We start from the raw sequence: 22,891 nt of genomic DNA on the forward strand, positions 1-22,891 counted from the left end.
GCCATTACTCGAACCAGTAACGGCAGTACTCGTCGCAACTATCAAATAACGGATTCCAAATTTTTACGTCACATATGCTTAAATACCTTCTCTTTAAAGTAGGTACATACCGGTAAAACATCGTCCGCTGTCATCAAATAAGTAAATGTGTAGTAAAATTTCCCACTGAATCGGAAAAAATTATACAGTTTTCTCACATTCGAATAAGCGAAAAGTTCTGTTTGCTATTTACGCTGATAGGTGTAGAAAGTATTTTGGTAAAGTGTGATCATGTTTGCGGCGAGAGGAAAATCATTAACCCTTTTGCCGATGAAACAAGTTTGACGTAGCAGAATGATTTCAACAACGCCACACCCACACATGTTAGAAGGCGTTTTTGGAAAATAAGGTTCTTTTTGGTGATCACTATCATTTTATGTCCAAGTATAGTGGTAGCACGCACCAACGATGCAATGTAAACTACCAAGACAGCAACGCCATCCCTGTGGTCTTTTACAATGTGAGTGAGTTTTTTTTGTGGGAAATTTCGTTTCGTTGCGCATGCAACTGTTTTGTGACCTCGATAATGTATTGGAGTGGGAAAGCGCATCAGTTGCGTCGTGTGCGCTCTCCCACTCCAATACATTGTCGAGGTTACAAAACAGTTGCACGCGCAACTGGTTTGCAACTGTAGTTGCAGAACAGTCGCTCCGTGTGCGCTAGGGCTAAGTCTAAATGAGGTTTACGCGACCAAAACTTCTCTTTCAGGATGATCTCAATGCGAGGAAACGCGGAAATGAATCGGATTGACTGGTGCTTAAGAATGGTCGATTTAATTACTTTGCGCCAATTTCTGGGTGTTTTGATAAATTAAAACCATGAGAGAAGATTAATAAGAAGAAGAGATTTTTTTGTCAGCTAAAGTGAAATTTTGTTTCCTGAGCGTTAAAGCTCACGCAAGTTTTCCGCAAAAAAGTGAAACAGACCGAAAGCGAAATTAATTTTAAGCCGTGGAAATTAAAAGACAGTATAGGTACATCTATTTTATTTCTGTATGACCACTGTAGTAGTGGCTATGTACGAGGATAACCACAAATGACACATTGACAATACCAGGAAAGAGCGTGACGATACTTTTAAATACTATATATTTCTTAGACAAAGGTTCTTCACATAGAGATCCTATTTTTGCGAAGTTATTGTGAACTTTCCAATTTTGTTTTTACTTGAAGGCACTAAACATTGTTACACACTAGATTGATACGTACATTCAAGATACCACTTACTCGCTTTCCAAGGTAAGTAGATGTCGTTGACGTTACTTTGTATGGTGGAATTATCAAAACAAGGTTTGCTATGTTTCAAAAGCGATTCGCATACGGCCTTTTGCAATCCAAGCGATCCATAAGATTTGGTCCACTCTGAAATTACTACTTATGAGAATTTGATCGCTAAAACGCTAGAAATTACCCGGAATACTTATAGAGGGTTTGCTGGATTTGTTTAGTTTTTCGCGTTCAAACGATTTAATAAAGTTTCTTGTCGTCTCACTAATATCTTTATTATCCAAAATGGCTAAAAACAAAAACCAACCATGATCTGAGTAGCAGTTAAACGGCTCTACCTAGTTTGTGAGATGAAGAAATTATGTTTTCCCGATATTTTCTTAAGTTATCGATTGGGTTTCCTACAAATGTAGCTTCCCGAAGATGATACCAGTTGTAAATGGCATCACAAACGTCTCTAATATCTGATAAATTATTGTGGCCGGCATTCAAGATTCGCAAATATTTAAGGGGATGCAAACTTGTTAGGGTAGTTATGTTATTACCGAATGTTATCAGTACTTCCAAGCTATTCTAAAATATGAAGAATGTCAACTGGTTTTTAACTTTTTAACTTACCGAAATTGCAGCGATGCTTCTCCAATCGAAACATAGTGGATCTCCATCAAGGCTTTGCCTTTCTAAATGAAGTTCCTTTAGATTGTTTAAGCCCTCTAACCCTTCGACGACGCTAATTGCATTATAGCCAAGGTACAGTTTCTCCAAACTTTTTAAATTTTTAAGATTTTCAAGTTTTTCTATTTGGTTCCGTTGCAAGTACAAATGTTTCAAGTTTATGGCAGAATCCAAATTTTCCATTTTAGTGATATTGTTGTTATGCAAATACAGAACAGTTAATGTGCTCAGTGAACAGGTTTTTTCCTGCAATGTTAAAAAATGTACCTAACCTTTGAATTGTCATAGGATGACATACGATTTTGTTACTGAACTTATCATTCCAGTAGAGGTGTGTAATTGGTTTACTAACACCTGTTGGTTTTGCTTTATCTTTGTCGCAATTCGTTTTGGTGGTTTTGATGGCGTTACTTTTATTTAATTTAGTATCCATTTATCATGTACAATTATTATGATAGGTATTTCAAAGAAAACATTGTTGTATCGATTTTTTGTTGCTGGGAAACGTTTACGAGAATGTGTGTCTCCAAGGAGACAATTCTGTCCAAGCAACCAATCGATATTCTTTTATGTCCTAGCGAGTTTATAATTTTGCGGTGTCTGTCCGTCCGCGCACGATATCTCGATAACGAATGGACCGATTACTATAAAATTTAGTAGATTGATTCTTTATCAAATTTGTAGATAGGAGTTCGTGAATAGGCAATGTAGCCCAAAAAATAAGGAAGTCCCTTTTGACATCTCCGTGAGTTATGAACCGAATTGCATTAGCCATATAAAACGCAATTCCAAAAATTGAGCCTAATCGATCAACATTCACAGTACCCTTTTCGCATCTCGACCATTTAACCGAATTGCAAACTTTTTTATTTATTAGATATTTAAATGAAATTTGATACATTAGCCACTTGGAATAAAAGCAAAAATGTAGCGCAATTTTCCAAATTTGGTTTTGTGTAGGATGTTCAGTGTCAACTTTCTTATTTATGGAAGCAATTAAATGAAATTTCATACATATACACTTTAAATAAAAGCAAAACTAACATATACCTATCAGGTTTAAAATTTGGTTTTGCACATGCTATAGCTATACCCAGGAGCTAGTTTTCTATATTTGTTTAGTTTATTTTAAATTCTTTTTTCCCGCTGAAATACGAGGAGAAAAAACAAAATCAAAAAGGAAAACTATACTTTAATAATATTTAGGTACAGGTAATGTAAACAGTCCCAATTGGCCATTATTTAAATCTATTTCATGATAATCCATTAAATTATCTAACTCACAATGTTCTTTCCAAAAATCCAATAATACTGGTGATAAAGTGTTTGACCAAGCCTGCCAATTTTAAATTTAAGAAATATTATTAAATATTATTCGACACCTTTTCTGAGTGTTCGATCCACGCCACTTCGATAAGGTTTCCATTTTTTTCGGCTAACACTTTAGCCTTATATAGTGCGCTGAAGGCAGATGCAACTCTGTTCTGAGCGAATAGGTAATACGCTAATAAGTGTTTAAATCTGGAAAAAGTAAGTTTAATTCTGTTAATCGATCGCGTACCTAATTCAGTGACCATAGCTAAAACTAGCAGACTCTTACCGCGGTTCTATAACTTTCATAATTTTAGAGGCACACTGTATAGAATGTATAATCGTTTCTATTTTATCAAGTATGGTTGTTTGGTCTGGCATACTTTTGTTCAGTTTTCCCACGAGATAGAGTAACAACCCCTCCATGTAATACAAGGCCGTGAACATATTGTTTAAGGAATCATCTGGCATAAGATCGTCGTCAATCATTGCTATTTTCAGGTGCCATTTTGTTGCCATTTCCCATTCTTCGTTTCTAACACACCTATTTTGAAATACAACAAAAGTTATCTATGGGGTGTTTATTATACATATAAGGACGTTACCACAACCACATGACAGTGTAAAACCTTTTCCCGGCGTCAGAATCTCTAATGTGGACAAGCGTTTCACCTTCTATTTGGAAAAATTTTTCGCATATTCGGAAGGGTATTAGTGTGTACCCAGTCTCTAATTGAAGCGTAACGCATAAAGCATAGAACCAAGCTTTTCCTGAAATGTGGCATTTGATGAGGTTTCTACTGTCTTAACCAAAATACCCGAATTGTCGGTGTCCTCTTGGGCATAATATTCGATGTCCTGAATCTTGGTCACTGCTTCTTGTATGCGATTGCGCAATAGCAATGCTTGTGCCATTAACGGTAGCACTTTCAAGCTTGATCTGACCGAGTGAATTGTATTGCACACTTGTAACGTTATCTTTCCAATATGGATGGCACGTTCGATTTCTGAACGCACCAACCTGAAAATTTGAAAGTCACATCAATTAAGTAGGTATGTCAAAATCTTAGGAGTTCGCGTACCTAGCCAAAAAAATTACTCCATACAAATGACATACGGCCGTTAATTCTTGCGACTCTATGCTTGAGGATTTGCGATGACAAATATATAAACTATTCACTTCCAATGCAACGCATAAACATTCTCGTCCAAAATGGTGCGCTACGTCAATCATATTTGTGTACGCTGTACACATTCCTAAAAAGTCCGAATCGGATAACAGCGATCTGTCTAGACTCAATGCGGCGGCTAATTCGGCATGCTCCCACATTTGAAGTTCCTACAAATGGATCTGAGAATTGTGATTTTCTAAGTGTGTATCCCCTCCTATGCAAACGCAAGGTACACCAAAAACCGCAGTATTCAAAGTTAATCCATTTTATTTTATATTGTGCCACCCTGATATCAAGTAAATAGCTTCTGTAACCCGTTGCTCAGTGCGTTACTGGCATAAGTGATTGTGTATTCTAATGACATCTGTCATTCTTATTTCAAATGGGACGCGGGTGAAGTTCAGAACATAATGCAAAGAACAGAATGCAGAACCTAAGCTCACTGTTTTTGGCCGCTAAATTAAATTCAGGATTGTTAGAAGCTTTACAATGATTTATATTCTCGTGAATATTTTTGTGGTGTTTTGCGTTCGCATTGCAACTGGGATTTACTTCTTAAGAGTATTGCTATATTTAAGTGAGGTTTACCTTAAATAACTGATACATTAGCGCTAGACATTGGGAAATATTGTCATTAAACTCAGTTTCTTGTTGCGAGAGTTGTCTTGTAAACATATTGTTGCACACATAAAAATGAAGTTTCTGTTTTAGTTCGCACGTAAACGTTTTCAGTTTCCTCTTCAGGTTGTTTTCGGAGAATTCAAAACCTGAAAAAGAAAGTGACATTTATGATAAATTTCCAATCCTTTCATAGTCTTTCGCGAAGTTTCAGATAGTGTGTCAATTAAACAAAATTCGTTAAGCCGCTTGTGCGCGAAGAGTGCACTTTCAAATTTGTTATTTTCGGTTTTAATAGCCCTTATGGGCATTTCATGCCTTGACGAGAATACAAACATAAAATAATTTTTATTTTCTGACCGAATGACACCAATACCAAGTCTGTAAGTGGTGTAGTTCCGGAGCCTTTGTGACTCAGACAGACAGACATGCAGACATACATCAAGAGAACAATAGTGCAGTTTTTATTTTTTGAAAGTGAAAGTGCACTAAAAAATCAGTTAATAAACGGTGTCATTACCAAACCAAATTCTTTATTTGGGATCTACGCAGACAGTTCTAATTTGCATATTATGCTCTTTCCGATTTTCTAAATTCTGTAGAGGGAGTCCGTTAACGGATTTTGTGATTTGAATTTTACTTACATTTTTTCGATTTTCTATGTGGTCGAGTAGACCTGAAATAGGATCTCGACTTTGTAAATGCGTGAAAAAGTTTGAAGCGCCCAGAAGTCGTAGGTCGCATTCGTTGTTATTAAGCTAACGTGGGTTTTGCAGACTAGTGGCGAATTAATTCCACGTGGAGTTTAATTATTGGTTATTTGTGAGAGTGAACTGTAAGGTAATGCGTGTTCAACCACGAGAGCATTCAGGTGGAGCAGTCCAGTCGGCCACCTGTATGTTAGTTCCTGATGGTTTTTTGTATCATGTGTAGAATCCGTATTTGACCCGTCAAAGAACTCACTTGCATAAAATGAAACGGAACCTCTACGGCACTGGCAAAAAATGTTACTGTGAACATTAATTTTTTTTACTCACGGCTAGCTAGCTTAGTAAAAACAATGTTTGGCCCCTTATCTCTTTAAACCTGAACTTAAAAATCTAATTCTGTGGTTTGAATAAACCCTCATATGACTTTAGTTGATTGAAATATATTATTGCTCTTATGAAAAAGCCACGTCAATCATCGCAGGTAGCCTTCCACTGCAAAACTGGTCGCCTGTGAGGTGTACGAAAATTATGTTATAATATTTTCATCTCTATCTAGCCCATGCGAAGAAAAAGTTTTGCAGTGATCTGCAACTATTATACTAGAGGACGTATCTTTTCAAGCTTATAAAAAGAATTTTAAAAAAATGCAATACCTACCTATCTTCTGATCACGTGTCAATGCTAAATATAATCCTGCTCTAAAATTCATCTTTACCACATAATAAATTTCTGGCACATTCCCCTGTTCAAAATATACACACACCTTTGAATGTTAAGCAAAATGTTAAACCAACCAAAGGAATGGTATTACTGAAATGAAATACAAATTTTCCAATCAATGAAATAAAATCCGATCTCACTATGGCGTTTTATCTCGAAAATTCACACCTTGTTATCGCTCTTATTTCAGACATACTTCCATTCACGTTCACTATGAAGCGGCATATGCGAAAACTTTCCTATGTTGAACAAAATTTTGAAAACGGCTAAGAGGCCACCTGGTACATTTTTCAATCAATTGTAGCAGCCTAATGAATCAGTCATTACTTCGAGTTTGGCGATCCAGGGGATATCGCCAGTATTATTGCTGTTTAGTTACGTTAATTATTTTTATTTGTATTCAAAACACTACCGTTTTTTAAGTGTGTTGAAAATTTAGATTGTTTCCCGCAGTCGTCTAGAAGCCTTCATTTTCATGCCTATTTTATGTAAGGAAATTTTCGTTTCCATGATAGTGGCAGTAATAATTTTCCTTGCTCCTATCACTTTTCCAGACACCTGCCAAAACTGACAAATCAAAAGTGCCATATGAAAATTAAAATTTTATAGTAAAGATGCAATACAAAACTCGTCAGTAAAATTGCATTATGTGACAGAAATTGAAATACTCGACCCGTACTTCAATTTCCTCGCCAGAAAGGTGTCATTTTCCGGACTTTTCTGTAAATAACTAGACCGGCTAAGTTCTTAAATCCAGAATTTTACTTTGCGATTCTGTTGAATATCTCGATAATCTGATGCTCAAGTGTTTATCAATCTGAGACTGGTATATAGTTTTTTTTGTTTTTTAGAGAGACTGTCAGATGGTGTCGTCTTTGATCGAGTAATGTGGGTCAAATGGATGTACGAAATAATCAGACGAAGGCCATAAATAACTATTAAGCTACGGTGGATTTAGTATGTCCGCATTTTATTATCAATGACTATTTCAAAATTGTTTATACGGTCCATTTTTGTATAAATTTGTTGTTTAATGTCAAACAAATAAATGTTCATGTTCAACCAATAGTTGACTTGAATTCATTTATCTATTTCACTGCCTCATCCCTATTGATTAATATGCATAAGTTATAAATGTTATAAGTTATGAAATCATTTTACCGTAATTACTCAGTCCTCGCTTAAAGTACATGTAAGCGTCGTCAAGATGGCCAAGCTCTAACAGCGCATGTCCAAACAGAGTATCGATTTTGGCTTTGATAAATGTAACCTTCCACTGCTCTTCTTGGTCATAATTACTTCGTGTCTCTTCCTGATCCTACAAATATAAATGTCCAGAAAGTGCAATATGAAATGGAAATGGTGTGTGTAAATACTTCAAGTATGAGCAACGCTTCTTCCAATATTTTTATGGCTTGGGGTGAATTACAAGAAATGATGCAAATTTGTGAGTATTCTACCATCGCTTCGATTAGTTTTCCGGTTCTTTCTGCAAATTGTCCGTTACGCGCGGTTTGAAGAATGAATGCTGACTTACTGGCTGCAGTGCAGTGTAGTATCATTTGGGTGTACACAGTGCTTAGTATTAAGGGGCACTGGCAAGAGCTGAAATCTGCATATGAAAATGTTTTGGTCAACGATAAGCTTCGATGCAACTGTTTTACTAGACCAGTATTCAAGCAAAAGTTGCTCTGCAGTATATCTTCAAAGAAAATTGATGACACAATTGACAATTGACCAGAATTACCAGAAAAACACCCGGTATTCGATGGATGTGCGATATCCCAATCGCTTATATGTGGTTTTTTAATCGAAAGTAACTGGGAGGCGTTTCGGGTTAACGAGGTAGTACTACTACTTCCACCTATCCTCAGTACGTTGGTCCACTTTGTTCGATGTTTTGTGCTAGATGGCTGAATCTTCGCAAAACCCTGAATATAAGTAGGTGTATAATCGATTTCTATTCTAACTATAAAGTGAGGTCACTTTAAGTTAAATATAAAACGCAATGAATATAGCACAAAACATATTTACCTACATACAGAAAGTATAAGACATCGCACTATAGTTAGAATAGAAATTGATGACGATAATATTTTCGCATTTCAACTAACGACCAGTTTAGAAATTACCTCGTTTCTTTTGACACCTAATAGTTTGACAAAGTTCCCATATCCACACGATTTGCACCTATTCGTTTCCATTCCTAAATAACTTATCGCTTTGTCATGAAATTCCTTTTTTTTATTTTCGGTCAATAAATTATAAGTCGTCTCTTTAAATGTAGTTTGACGAAATCGTAGATAGCCGCATGAAGCGTATTTCGGAAGATCTAAACAGGATTCTGCAAAATTCAAATTACAGAAGTAGGTATATAGCCATAGTACCAAATAGCGTGTAATTAGTTTGCGGTAACCATCTGGAAGTAATTTGGCCGTAACTGAACTGAGCAAAGGCAACAATTGTGTTTTCTAACTGGAATTCACTAAAAAGTAATCCACAGTTCCTAACTTCCTAATAATAAATCCTAGTACACCAAATAACGACTGTTAATAGATTAATTGTGCTCAACCAAGGAGTTAGCCAATCGCGATTACCCGAATAGTCAGGACTAACCAATTAATATTATGGATGGCCGAATTTTTATTGACCACTAGAAATGAGCTCAACCTTGCCTTTCAGTACCTACGCGATTTGCCAAAAAAAAAGTTTACCACCTTGGAATGACGAACTTGGAAAGAACCAATGTTTTCCTATCTCTGGTGATCACTCCAAAATAGGCAACCTTATCTTGATGTAAAAATGGATTCTCACCGTGAACTTTGATATTTTTACAATAACATTTAAGGTAAAGCTCGGTGTTTGGGTTTGAAAAGTGCTTCGAAAAAATTATGTTACTCTCGCCATGCGTGAAATCTCCATGAGCGCATCCCAGTACACGCAGTTCGTATAATTTTTGTATAGCTGAAAACAGATTTCTTCTATAGTTATTTCGTTTACCACTAGGAGGAGCAACCTAGAGCTGTTTCGCGATGTGATGTCGAACCCATAACGTAGACAAGCATTGCTCTGAAGAAATATTCTCCCAAAACGGAACTGCATTTCAAAAGTAATTGTTGGTACGGAGTTAACGAATCGAACAGCTTCACTACCATCACTGAAACAAGATTTTATTGCATAGGTAGGTATAACTTTTTGCGATGTAAAATAATTTTTTTTGAGTTACGCATATTTCTACGTCATAGGAATTGGGACGTAGTGCTCTGTTTCTCAGTGATTTCTTGCAAGTACAGAATCATTTCTGCGTTTGACGGAGTGTACCACTATCAGGAATCTGAACCGGATCGGGAAAAAACCGAAACCGTAATCTATCCCTTAAATAAATTACTGACCGGCTATATACGTGGTATTACCACACTCTATCCAGTGCCACCAACGCTTTCACCACAGGGATTGCAAGACCCTACCCACCATTGGCCGAACTTCCGTAACAAGAGGGTATAAATACGGAGGTACCTAAACACCAAGAAAGCACTGCAGTTGGGCAAGTCATCCGTTACCCTTCTACAAGCGACTGAGACTTCCCATGTTCACGGTCCTCCTCGACCGGTGTATCACGGTGCCGACCCCTACTTGTGGATATTTTGTATATAATGCATATGTATTGTAATCTTAGGTTTCATTGTGAATAAAAACTTTAACTGTTAATTGTTCAACAATTGACGCCCTCTACGTGTGGACTATCGACAGCAACGAGGTTCGACGACACCCACGCCATGCAGACGAGAACCGGAGGAACCGCCAGCGCTAGCCCAGCACAACCAACGACACGGTTATGGACATCCTCGCTACCAACAACCCCCAACCGTTGGTAGATGCTCTTCAAAAGACGCAAGCCGAACCCGACGTACCCACCTTTAACGGTGGACAACTAAAGAAATCCGCCGCATTGTTTACGACGGTAGAAGAACTGACTCTGAAATAGAACCCCACGGAGCAACTCATTGCGGTAACGGGACAACTTAAAAGCGAGGCGGCAAAATGGTGGAATATTCAGTATCTACCAAACCTACTCCTCCTACTATACGGCCCTGAGACAAGCCTTCCTCGAGAAGGACGAAAGCGACGTGATACGCAGGACCCTCAACGTCGAATTCCTAACCGAGAAGAAAAAGACAAAATCCGTCCACGCTTTTCTCTAATGAAAGGCGAGGATAGCAAAACAGATCAATCTCGATATCAACGAACACCACCTGCTACACCCCAGAACCCGTTGGATCTCGCCAACAACACCTAGGTGTTGTTGATCTTGCGCGGAACCAGTCAAGCGACGCTGCTCGATCTAGCAAAATTTGTCACCCGCATTGAGATAGATAACAAGCAGATAGACAACAACACAGCCGGTACCACGTCAACAAGCAAATGTGCCTTGCCATAGTCTAGTCTAGGCGTTTTCGACCGTACCTGGACAACCGCATCTTTACCCTGAAAACAGACAGCCGAGCACTTCTATGGCTTGACAAGACCAAGGATGAACGGAGTAAATTGACTTGCCGGGCACTCAAACTACACCTTTCTCGCAACCCCTCCGACACCGCGACCGAACCACCGAAGAACATACTTACAACAGAAGATACAGACAGGACGGTAGCATCGACGTCAGCGCCAGGCAAAAAGACCACCGTCCGGCCTCGAGAGCCGAGCAGATCTTGGGAAGTCATATCAGTCGATATTATGGGCCCTTACGTCGAAGGGAATGGGAAAAAGATTCATCCTGGTATAGTAACGGATCTCTACAGTGTGTGGGTGGAAGCTTTCGCTCATCGTTTCACCACCACCGATGTCATGGTAAATCTACTGAAGCGAGACGTTTTCGTCTGATACGGGTCCCCTCGGGCCATCATTTCCGACAACGACCCGCCAGATATTTAGTTTCACTGAAGTCGATTCAGTTTTACAATTATAAATTAAAACGGAGTGCACCTTTTTCGATCACCCTGTAACTGGATTAGAAACTTCGTAATACTGCAACTGCAAGTTAGACCTTCTTTATCAACTACACAATGAAAATCGTCATTATTGTGCACAAGTTTCGTTGGAAAAAAGGTGGTTGCACCTCTGCAAGTGAGAGTTTGATACGTTTTTTGTTGATTTTCCGGAAATTGATTTATCCAGGAGTGCAAATTTGAGTAGGTATATATTTACAGATTTTCGAAAATTAGACGCGAAAAACATATTTTTAAGCCCCAATTATTTACCGTTCATTGGAAGTTCAGTCTCGACTTGTTCCAAGTTAAATTTTGGCACTATAGTACATATAGATATATAGTTTCGCTCCTCCATCTTCTCCTTTTTTATCAAAGTGGGCAACATCGCGCTACTGTCCTGTAAAAAAAGATTGGATTCCTTACGTGATATATTTGTGACATTTACCCTAAAACTGTACTTATACATAGACCATGCGTCATCCTTTCCACTTGAGAAAGGAATGGAATCATAGGAATCTTGTCCATCTTCTATGTCTCGTATGTCTTCAGAAGAATATCTAAAATATAGATTTAGGTCATTTACTTAACTGATTGCGTTTTATCATAAAGCGCGAGTAGCAGGAGCAATTACAATAACACCAAAAAGTCTGAACGTTCGTTCGCCGATATTTATTTTTATTTCAAATGTTGGACCACGTGGGTTAACCTCCTGCATGGGTTTATTAAGCGGCAGAGCGAAGCGTTGCAAGCTTTATAGGGGAGCCGATGGCGTCCATCTGTCCGTGAACACGATAACTGTCAAACGCTTGGACCGATTTGGTTCAAACTTTGTCCAGGTGCCACAAGTAATAAGCCTATTGAAAATGGGTCAAATCCAATGACTCCGTGCTCCAAGTGCTCTGCCGCTTTTTTAACCGCTCTTTATGGGTTTATTTCGTATAATATACTGACTGCCATAAAAATCGCAACACATAAAATTGAAAAATTCTATTTCTATGAAACAATAATAATAATGAATAAACCCTATCCACCGCTTTTTGTTTTTTAATCATTTGGTGCGGAGTATCATAATAGAGCGTTAAGGCGACATTTGTAAGAAAACCAAGCAAAAGAACCGAGTGCAGAGTGAAACCATCTCCATCGAGCCAGCGTAGAAGAAGGCGAAAACGTTCCTTCACTGCGCACCGGAGAAAATTGGCAAATTGTGAGATTACCGAAGACGAGTATTCCTTATCGATTTTTCTATACGCGGTCCGTGAGTAGTCCACCTAGAGGGTACCAAAAGAAGTTTAAGAAAAACCAGCCTGCCTGTGATTGGCCAACTGAAAATCGAATAGCAGCCTGCAGTGGGCGGTTCTAATTCATTCGACTTCCACATCGATCGAAGGGACAAAGTAAACCTCCAAGTCGTGGTGCACTTATAAATAAACTAAAGGTATTTATAAACAATATTGCGTTGTCGTTTATTGTGCGTCGTTATTAGCCCCGTGGCGTGGTAGACATACTGCATTGTCGTTTATTTATAGAACATTAATCTAAAGCGGCGTCATTGTAAAGGCGATTTAATTACCTACTAGTGTTGCATTCAAAAACAGTTGGTGTTCACTTTAACGACTCGAGCCTGGAAGTGCTACTACACGCATTTACAGCAGTTTTGTTTTGATTTTCGATTAAATTGTATAAATAATTTATGAAACCCGAATAAGTTTCTTTCTGTACTCAGCGGTTTTAGAGTAAATACTTTGATTTTAATTAACGTAATAAAGATAGACTTTCCTTTCTATGCAGTGAATTTTTGCGAATGAATGAGTTAACCCTACTTTTACAGGAGTGTACCGCCTCACCCCCATTTCTCTTAATACGTGATATTTACAGTTAAAAGGCGATTTTCTAAGAGAAAAAGAACATAACAGGTTTTAATAAAGGCTATTGATTTTTAATCATTTATCTTTTCCACTTTCCTTGAGGCCAGAAGAATCATCGACTGAAGCTAGCCGGCGCCTAACAACCCTTATTTTATATAAGAAGAACCACCCCCAAATAAAATAGTTTACGGAAGAGACGGTGAGGAGAGTTGAAAAGTAACCAGCCGGTTACAAAAGTCAGGGCTGGTTAAACTGGTTCGCACCGAAACTGTCGCTCGACCTCAATAACAGACTCGGAACGGTGATACGCTCTAACGCAAAAACGCGTTGATTCACTGGCCAGTTAACCATGGCTAGGCTACTAAACTGCATTACATGAGGAATATTTTAAGCGGTTGATTACCCCCTCCACTTCACTCATGTTTGGACAGTGGCGTCTCAGAAATCGTCAATACCCATTGCGTCACCCTGTACAACAAACGAAACTAGGGGTTCATCTCAAAGGTTTCGATACCTTCCCCAGAGCGTTTCTACCAACCGCGAGCATTCTTATATCTAATCTATTGTCCCGCTAGAGTGCTGATACGGCCCCAACGCAATTTTGGCGACTCGCTTGTGATATCCCACACAGTACCTATGAAATTTAGTCATGTTGCAATCGAAAAAATTAAGATACTTTGGCGGGCTCCCGTTACAATAAGAAACTCCCGTTTTAACGTTAAGTGTACATACTTACCTCGTTAGCAGCTCTATTCCTGGAGTTACTAATCCAAGTTCATTTATATCGTTCTTTTTCACTCTCTGAATCTCCAATCCTCCCGCTTGTAACAGACACGTCACAAAATTTTGGATCCATCCCGGATTTCCTTCACTTTTATCTTGTATAACCCTAGTGAAACGTAGTTATGAAGATTAATATAAGGTAAGCAATATACTTTTCCAATTCGGGAGGAATCCCTTCGACCCCAAGAAATTGACAAGCTAAGGCTGCGTGATACCATTTATCCACGGGCTTTAGTTGTAATACTTGCAATCGCGTATTATTGAAGACACTCATGGCCACTTTGCTGAGCTGATCGTGTGTGTTAACTGTAAGTATCGTAAAAATAACATCCAATTCACATAAGGTCGCAATGAAACTCCAAGACTCATCGTCAATGTGTTCGGCATTATCTATGGCTATCAGCCACATCGTAGAGAACGACTAAAACAAAATTTTTGAAAATTTAGTCAGCAATGCAGGATACCCACGAGGTAACACAGATGCTTCAGTAACTTTAGCAATACTTCCTTTTTCTTTTCAGTCGTTAGCGAATTGTACGCCGCACTTTTTTCAAAATTTACATTAAACACTTTATTGAGTGCGCCAAAATACTCCGGCGATTTTACTTTATGAAGTATTAACTGCAATTTTGTTTCGCGGTCTGCAGTCGAATCCAACTCGGTAATCCCCAATGGCGTCAAGAAAATCAGTTGAATCGTTTTATATGCAATCTAAAATAATAAACAAAATACACCGATCAAACAAACATTCGGCACTGGAATCAATCGATACGTTTGTTCAACCTCATTCATTGAAGCATAACTAACCATCACATCTCGTTTACTAAGAGCAAATCGATTTATGGGAATCGACGAGGGAGTATTGTGCACGTATTCTTCCAACAGTCGGGTTTTCCCAATTCTAGGATTCCCTTGGACAAGTATCACATTGCAAACGTCCAGAGAGTTTAACGGCTTCGTTTTTCCTCGGTCTGCACATGCGTCTATGCATTTATATAACAGGTCCCGAAAGATGTTTACCTCCTCGGTTCGGTCCAGTATCGGTAATAGACTGATTGTGATTTTCTCCTCGATTCTGCGAGGGAAAAACCGTGAGCCCAATTTCGGCATACTCAATAACTTACTCGCATTGCTCTCGAAATTCGTAAATTGGGCCTACATTGGTGATTCCTTTCAAAGGTATGGGCTCTTGCAGTACAAATTTTTTTGCTTCCAATTTGCTGTGTAGGAATGTTTCCCGGTCACAGGTAACTATTCCCGGATAAGCCATCATAAGTCTAGCGGCCTTGTTTACAGTTAGACTTATGGCGGTATACTCTCTCCTCAAAGTGTGACCGACGACTCCACAGTACGTCATACCTAAATACATTCTAAATCAACAACGTTCCATCAATATAAAGTGCCAACCGGTAGTTACTGCCACAGACACCGATGTTATGTCTAATTGGGAAATTGACTGGTGACATTCCAAGCCACATCTTAGCCCCATTTGGCTTTCCATTTCATTTTTGTAACCTCGTAAACCAAACAACAGGACGAACATTAAGTCCTTATCAAACAGCGACATTTTATTCACGCATCCCTGCTTATTTTCAGCCAACCTAAAAAAAGGTAAATATAAATATTTTAAACCTTGGTTGTTGAGCACCGGAACTGCGCGAGGAGGTACCCGAACAGTATAGACTCTGGAAAACATCGAAAGTGTACAGGACTGGCTGAGGTTGGAAATTGACTCACTGGGAACTAGGACTACCAGTTGGAGTTTGAAGTGACTCCTGGAAAAACTAACTATAGCTCCTCGACCACCTTGCTCGCAATCCCTCCAACACCACTGTCGAAGAGCATAAGGCAGATGATACGTGCAGGATGGTAGCACCGACGTCAACGCCAGCCGAAAAGACAGGGGCTAGCCCATCAGTGCCATTAGGTATCGAGCGAATTCGTCAGGAAAGCCGCAGTTCCTCTCTGTCATTTGGGACGCCGCGCTAAGGCGCTGGAGATGGTACTGCTGGAAAATTCCCAGATTACACCCTCAAGCTAACTCAGTGCAGAGAAGGAACCAGAAAATCAAGAAAGGTCTCCGAATTCACTTTCAGGGAATATTTTGTACACGATCTCTTAGGATTCAAGGTTCCGCGACCAGGGGAGTGTTATGAGAAACATGACCCGTCAGTCGGATTGGAACAAGACGAGAAAGCAAGAGAACGGGCAAGAGCCATTACAGCGCACGTCGGTAAAACGCCTATTGGGTTATAAGGAACGGTGAATTACTGAAGGTACACATCCACGACATCGCGGCGCCCAATCGTCAATGCGACCAGCATCCGGCACCGCACGCGCAACCACCGGAACCGTCCATTCCGCCGGATAGAATCATCTCGCCAACACCACTGCGGTAAAGTGTGCCACGTTACCGCCACCTACTCTGGCGAGTATATTCGGCTGTCGCAAACACCTTTAAAATGGGGGAGGGCTCTTACTTAACCGCCATCAACCCCTGCCACAGGATTGCTACACACGGCCCGCCATTGGTATAGAACTTCTGTAAGAAAGGGCCAGCAGTAGGTAAATACGGAAACTCAAACGCCAAGAAGACACTGGAGTTGGGAAAGTCATCCAGTACCCTTCTACAAGTGGCTGAGGCTGGTCGTTTGGATCTAGTCCATCGCTTTCCGTGTCCTCCTCGACCGATGTATCACGGTGCTAACGCCTACCTGTGTACATTTGTATGTAATGCATAATATATATTGTCATCTTAGGTTTCATTGTTAATAAACATCTTTACTGTTAATTGTTCCGTAACATAATGTTAAATTCTATAACCGTTCGTGCGCGGTGGGGAGGTAACCTTTTGGAGGATATTCGAAAAAATATTCTGTAGGCGGTTCGTGCGGTTCGATGGCGTATATATGCTAACCAATAATAAGTAAGAAATATATTATAAATAATATCTATACAAATAAAAAACAATGTTTCTTCTGCTTGCATAAACCGGTCATCCGATTGCGATGACACTTGGAGGATTGGTTGGACGTATGCCCGCGAAGGTTTTTGTAAACGTGGGCTGCTGCGTGCTCGCCGAAAACAAGCTTATGTCCAGTTCATCCGACTGCGATGAAAAAGGAATGGTTGAACGTATGCCGGCAAAGGTACAGAAAGTGAGACGCAGCCGCCCAAACCGCGCTGATTTCCCATCCGGAAGTAGATAAAGTTACTAAAGTCGAAGTTAAATTTGAAATTACAGTAAAGTAACAGTTGAAGTTTTAGCTGAGGTTACATATGAAGTTGTAGTTAAGGAGTTATAGTTGTTCTATTTAATTTTTTATTTATTAAATAGCGCGAATATTGCGAGCGACTTTGCCAATAAAATCAAAAAGTCTGTACGTCCAGCCGTCCATGCGTCCCTCAGACCGTTTGCACGCTAATTCATTAATGGTTTGAGCCGGGTTTGACATATAAAACTCAAATTTGGTAAACAAATAGATTTAGGAGAAGAAGTATTAAATGTTGAGCTTTGCCGGTTGTCTCTGTGAGGCGGGGGGAAGGGGGGGACACAAACCGCTTCCTTGCGTTACTTCTTTATAGTTTTGCGTGGAATCATTTACTTACTTACAAACTCTTCTGTAAGACGCGTCTGACAAATCAATGTAAGTTTCTGTATCCATGTGCGGATCAACAGTTACATTAATGAAAACTATCACAATTTGCCTCATTTCGGTTAAATATTCCAACGGTTCGTCTAAATCGATGCCTCGCATGATTGGTGTGATAATAAATTTTCTTAAATCCTGCTTCGAATTCATGTCTGCTGCATAATCTACCGACGGGCGTACTACAAAAAAGTGCTTTACGATGTATGCACTCTGTTGAAAAAACTTACTTGAAAATTCATCGTTTTGTTTTGTCTTAGAATTAGTAACCAGTTCCCCTTCACTGTCCTCTCCGTAAGTCTTAATGAGATCTTCATGCGATTCTTCATCCTCATTTAAATCTGCGAAGTTATCAATTAAACATAATAATACGAGTAAAATGTCGATTTTGTGGTACCCATTTTTTTAATACCACCATGGCTTTGATGAACAGGTATCCAAAGTGTTGTAATATTTTTGACCTTTACGTAGTGTTTAGTGTAATTTTCATATAGAAATTCGTTAGGATTCAGATAACTCCACGCTAAGCTGGTAACTATTATTTCACCGGGGTGCGCCTTTTTCTCGCCCTTCTTCACATCTTCAATCGGTTGTCCGGCACAAACATAGTGTGACATGTCCTTAGTTCCAATTATTGAGAATATTACGGGTCCAGCTGATATCGCAAGTTTCACTGAAAAAAAAGTTAAGTAGTAGCACCTACCTAGAGCCGTGTGGAAATTCACCTCTTAGAAAAACTCCTACATCAGTTTCGTACGCTCCAAGAGTTTTTTGGATCATTATGGCGGAATCTACGGCTGCATGTACTGCACTTCGCATATCCGTCGAAGATGTAACCTTCCACATTGAAATAAAAGCGTCGCCAGAAAACTTCAAGACGTCGCCGTTGTGTGTTAAAATTTCTTGCACCATTGAGCCAATATAATTGTTCAGAACCTGCGTTAGCTTGGAAGGTCCACCTTTTCCCGTTTTGTTGTACATTTCACAAAGGTCAGTAAAACCTAGAATATAGTTATACCTACTTACTTAGGTATGTTACAAAAAGTACTTCCCGGCATGTAAAACACATGACAAACATATACGAGGAGATATCTTGTGACTTGTCAGTTTAATTGGACGTTTATTCACTAAAGAAAATTAAACTGGGTGACTGTGGTAACAAGCATGTACTTCTGTTCATATTCTTGGAACAAGGTAAAACCATCATGTGGGGGAAGATTAGGTATGAGTTCTTAATTAAATTGACGGGAACAATTTATATAGAAAAACGACGCGGAAATGTAGTGTGCAGGATGAGTTCTTCAGAAATTAAATTGACGGGAACAATTTATATAGAAAAACGACGTAGTGCAGGATAATTGTGAATACGTATTAATTGGACGTTTACTTCACTAAAGAAAATTAAACTGTGGTGAACAAGTGTAACAATGCAACTTCTGTTCATATTCTTGGAACAAGGTAAAACCATCATGTGGGGGAAGATATAAACTGAGTTCTTAATTAAATTGACGGGCACAAAACAATTTATATAGAAACAACGACGGCATTGACATGTGTACCTGTGTGTATAAAATGCTGTAACGAGATTACAGGTTTTGCAAAAAAATATTTCAGTCTGCGATAAATAGTTCTCCGTACAACCACGGGAAACGCTGTAATCAGTGACTTAGCGCCATTTATGTTTCTGTTCTGTGAAGGTCTTATTCTGTGGTCGTCGATTACATTGCAAACAATTGATGAAATTGGTTTGGAAATGGCTAACCACTCGTCCTATTCTGCTGATTTGCCACCGTCATAATGCTATTTATTCTCAAAGCTCAAATACATTCGAAGAGTTTCCCCAAATATTGTCATATGTATGTACCGTTGAGGAGTGGTTTCCAGACCAAGAATTTTAGTTATTTTATTAACCTTCTGAAAAATGTGTAACTCTCGAAAGAGTAGGTACATAGATTAAATTAAACTTTGTTATCGTTTTATCTAATCATCTACCTTGCAGCACCATCTGAATTTTTTTAAATGCCACTACATCGCCATCGCCTACGGTACCAACATCTTCACCAGTCCTGGTCTACTGCACACAAACCCCTTAAATATTGCGAGTATCCCGAGTCCCCTCGCAACAGGGTTCTAAAAGTGGAGAGCTAACTCCGACTCGCCCCTTGGACTAAGACCCGTATTCTTGAACCGCTCGAGAAAAATAGGTGAGTGTATGTGATTTTATTATCCGTGACTCACTCGCTCACCAAATTTCGTATCCCCTAATTTTACGAATAAAGATATACAGGAGAAGTGGAAGGCAACTACGGCTAGTCGGCTACTTTGAATAGCACTGGAGATTGGAAAAATTAGCGTAAAGTGTCAAGAATATACGAAATTATGAAAATCGCCTAATATCGTCACAATCGGAAAGGAAATCATATCGGCAAAAATAGAAGTTAAAATCTTGTTAATCCAAAAACACCCTTTGCCCTAAAAACTTCAGCGCTAAGGTTGCGGCTGAATTGCTGTTTTTAGTCGCCTTCTACGAGACACCGCGCCCTTTGCGGTAAGATTAGCCTTTCACGCCCTTTACACGGTCTCCCGTTACACGCTGCCGCGCAATGCGTTCCTGGTAATATTTAGAAGGTTTATTGTTCGCATAGAAAACCTTTTGTTATTTATAAGTACTGTAACGTAAATGGTAAATGTATAATGACGTGATTTATGAACGGGCCTTAAATTGATTGATTGCTTGGTGACAAGAAAGCAAAACATTTTCTAAAACTTCCTGAAACTGTAGAATTTACAAGCGAGCTGCATTCCCAGATTAAAGCCAAAATGAACCTCAATTGAGAGTTAGATTTTTAATAATCAGGATAGAATGTGCGTCGCATGTTTTTAAGTGCAGTACTTACGTACGTAACTATGGTAAGGGTAGCAACAAATAGTTGAAGATTTACGATGAGTACTTCTAGCAGATTGATCTTGTACCTACCTGAAATGTCACCAAAGAGAAGACACGCATCATAACGACGCTTTGAAAGATCAGAAACGTTATATATAATTTCATCCGGAATTAGTGTCGCCAAAACCTTGGACGTGTGGTTATCCGTCATCGGCAATAAAACCTTGTTCGCCGCTTTCCGCTTTTTTATCGGATAAATCACTCCCGATTTGAGAGGTTGTGGCCTGCGATTTTTCCATAGATCTGAGTCATCTCTTCGGTTGGAGTTGATCTTCATGAGGGTCAAGATGAATTCCTCGTCAACATTTTGGTGCACTAAAACTTTTGCTGTAGACGTAAATGACAATTGTGTTGTATACGTACTTCCTTCCATCATTATGCCTTAAAAAGTTAAATAAATAATTACGCAATATATGGCAATGTATAAAGTAGAATAGTAAATTAGAGGTATATGTCAAACGAATTGTTTATGAGGAACAGTTGCGAGTAAGATTGGACATTGGTTACTAGATGCGCTTACCAAAAGGTTGGTTTGATACAGTAACATTTATTTTAAAAAAATACAGCTGCACTACACAGAGCAAGAGACGCGTAATGATGGAAGCGGATAAATCGGGGGCGCTTCCGTGGTAACAGTACAGAGTCAGGTATTTTCAACGTAATGACGTAACTACCTTGATAGTCCTCGACGTGGAATTAATTGCAGCAGTTGAAACTTGGCGCGACAGTACCATGAACCATTGGTCTGGAGCTGATGGTTTATAGTATTGGTGCTGTTCCATTCTCTACGTCCAGTCCTTGGTTACCAGGAGTCCGTTGAAGTAGGTAGTCTTTGGACTACTATTCCATAAAGTTGCACGACATTTGCTGCACCAAAGACCATTGTTTGGAGAAACTGAGATAGGAATCAGAAGGGGACTTAGACCATGACGTCAAAGCTGTGCCAATCAAGAAGTGATCTGGCGTGGGATAGTCCACTCCGTCAATGCTTAGACTTAGAGCATTGATTATACACACCAACAGTACATAGGTAGGTACTGTATTGAGTAGCATTTTTTAAATTATGAATCCGACGATATACGTCACACACAAAAAAAACAAAAATTGGAAACTGTTGGTTTCAACAGGATGGTGCCACCACGCTCCACGACTAATCGTGCGAAAGTACCGACCTATAGGCAAAGATATACACTAGATAGACACCCATGACACTACAACCAAAGAGTACTACAACTTAATAAGTATCATGATAGACCTTAGGGCTTAGACTATGAAAGAAAGAGTGATAGACATTGTAAATGGGCAAGTTGCTAAATAGCTTATTTAGTTCCGTAAAGAAGATATAGGGGGCTTTTGCAATTAAAAGCCTATCATCGGAAGCCGTAATCGTACGTATTCGCCACAGGAGCTGCATTATATTATCTCTTCCTTTCCTTGACCTACCCCACATTCCATTACGTATTTACATAGATTAAATTACATTTAAAGGTAAAGCAAATGTCTGTGTAGCGTCTCTGAGAATTTCCGCCACGTTGCGAATATTGCGCACTTTTATCGGCTGGAATGTTAAATCACAGTTACGAATGCAACAAATTCAATGCATGTTTTTCCTTGCAAGTTGTAAGTAAGCAACTACCCTTTGTATAATATGTACTTTATATAGAGGGTGTAACATCCCCCTCGGACGGTAATGCCAATACCATAAAAGATATCGGAAAAAAATGAAGAAGCAAAAATGTTTCAAAAATATTTCTGGTCACCAGTGGCGTATCAAACATCCGTTTTTTTTTAATGGAACACCCCATATTTTATTGAGAACTGTACAGTAGAGTACTTTTTTATTTTTTATGTAACATAGTATACCTTTAACTTTACCCATTTCTTCTCAAAATTTGACCGTTTTTCGAATTTATATTTTCCAGAGAAACTAAATCACGCCGGCGGCGCTTAAATTTTGAATTCAGGCACATACCTGGTGAATATTTCAAAACCGAACATAAACAATTAACATGTTAAAAAATTGATATTTTTTGCAGATTGTTGCTCCACTGCTCCACATGTAGGTTAACTTCCGACTTCCGAGGGTGTCTTATGATGACCCCATGCAATCAAAAGAAGATTTTTTTCTCATCTAATGATATTCGAATTTGTTCATTTGCAGGTGTATTTCTCATAATTTCATAAAAA

At 39.0% G+C, this 22,891-nt stretch overlaps 2 protein-coding genes across 2 annotated transcripts; both read right to left on the minus strand.

Moving 5' to 3' along the window:
• Positions 1-1,042: 1,042 nt before the first annotated feature.
• LOC116171544 (protein phosphatase 1 regulatory subunit 42-like) lies at positions 1,043-2,428 on the minus strand. Its single transcript, XM_031488453.1, has 6 exons — positions 2,239-2,428; positions 1,884-2,186; positions 1,604-1,838; positions 1,450-1,554; positions 1,266-1,400; positions 1,043-1,214 (listed from the first exon to the last, which is right to left on the minus strand). Exons 1-6 carry the CDS (start codon positions 2,371-2,373, stop codon positions 1,162-1,164), a joined length of 966 nt encoding a protein of 321 aa, XP_031344313.1. The 5' UTR covers positions 2,374-2,428; the 3' UTR covers positions 1,043-1,161.
• A 704-nt stretch (positions 2,429-3,132) lies between these two features.
• LOC116172131 (adenylate cyclase type 10-like) lies at positions 3,133-21,203 on the minus strand. Its single transcript, XM_031489315.1, has 28 exons — positions 21,068-21,203; positions 20,735-21,019; positions 18,483-18,758; positions 18,155-18,430; positions 17,988-18,098; positions 17,717-17,939; positions 15,515-15,708; positions 15,232-15,466; positions 14,915-15,182; positions 14,576-14,818; positions 14,260-14,528; positions 14,061-14,213; positions 11,905-12,016; positions 11,730-11,856; positions 9,488-9,628; positions 9,286-9,435; positions 8,604-8,815; positions 8,219-8,402; positions 8,009-8,173; positions 7,848-7,960; positions 7,633-7,789; positions 5,012-5,190; positions 4,334-4,590; positions 4,070-4,272; positions 3,857-4,022; positions 3,541-3,795; positions 3,323-3,461; positions 3,133-3,276 (listed from the first exon to the last, which is right to left on the minus strand). The coding sequence occupies exons 1-28, from the start codon at positions 21,078-21,080 to the stop codon at positions 3,133-3,135; spliced, it is 5,250 nt and encodes a 1,749-aa protein (XP_031345175.1). The 5' UTR covers positions 21,081-21,203.
• Positions 21,204-22,891: the final 1,688 nt, after the last annotated feature.

Source organism: Photinus pyralis, unplaced genomic scaffold (assembly GCF_008802855.1).
Source record: "Photinus pyralis isolate 1611_PpyrPB1 unplaced genomic scaffold, Ppyr1.3 Ppyr1.4_LG1, whole genome shotgun sequence".
Lineage (NCBI taxonomy): Eukaryota > Metazoa > Arthropoda > Insecta > Coleoptera > Lampyridae > Photinus > Photinus pyralis.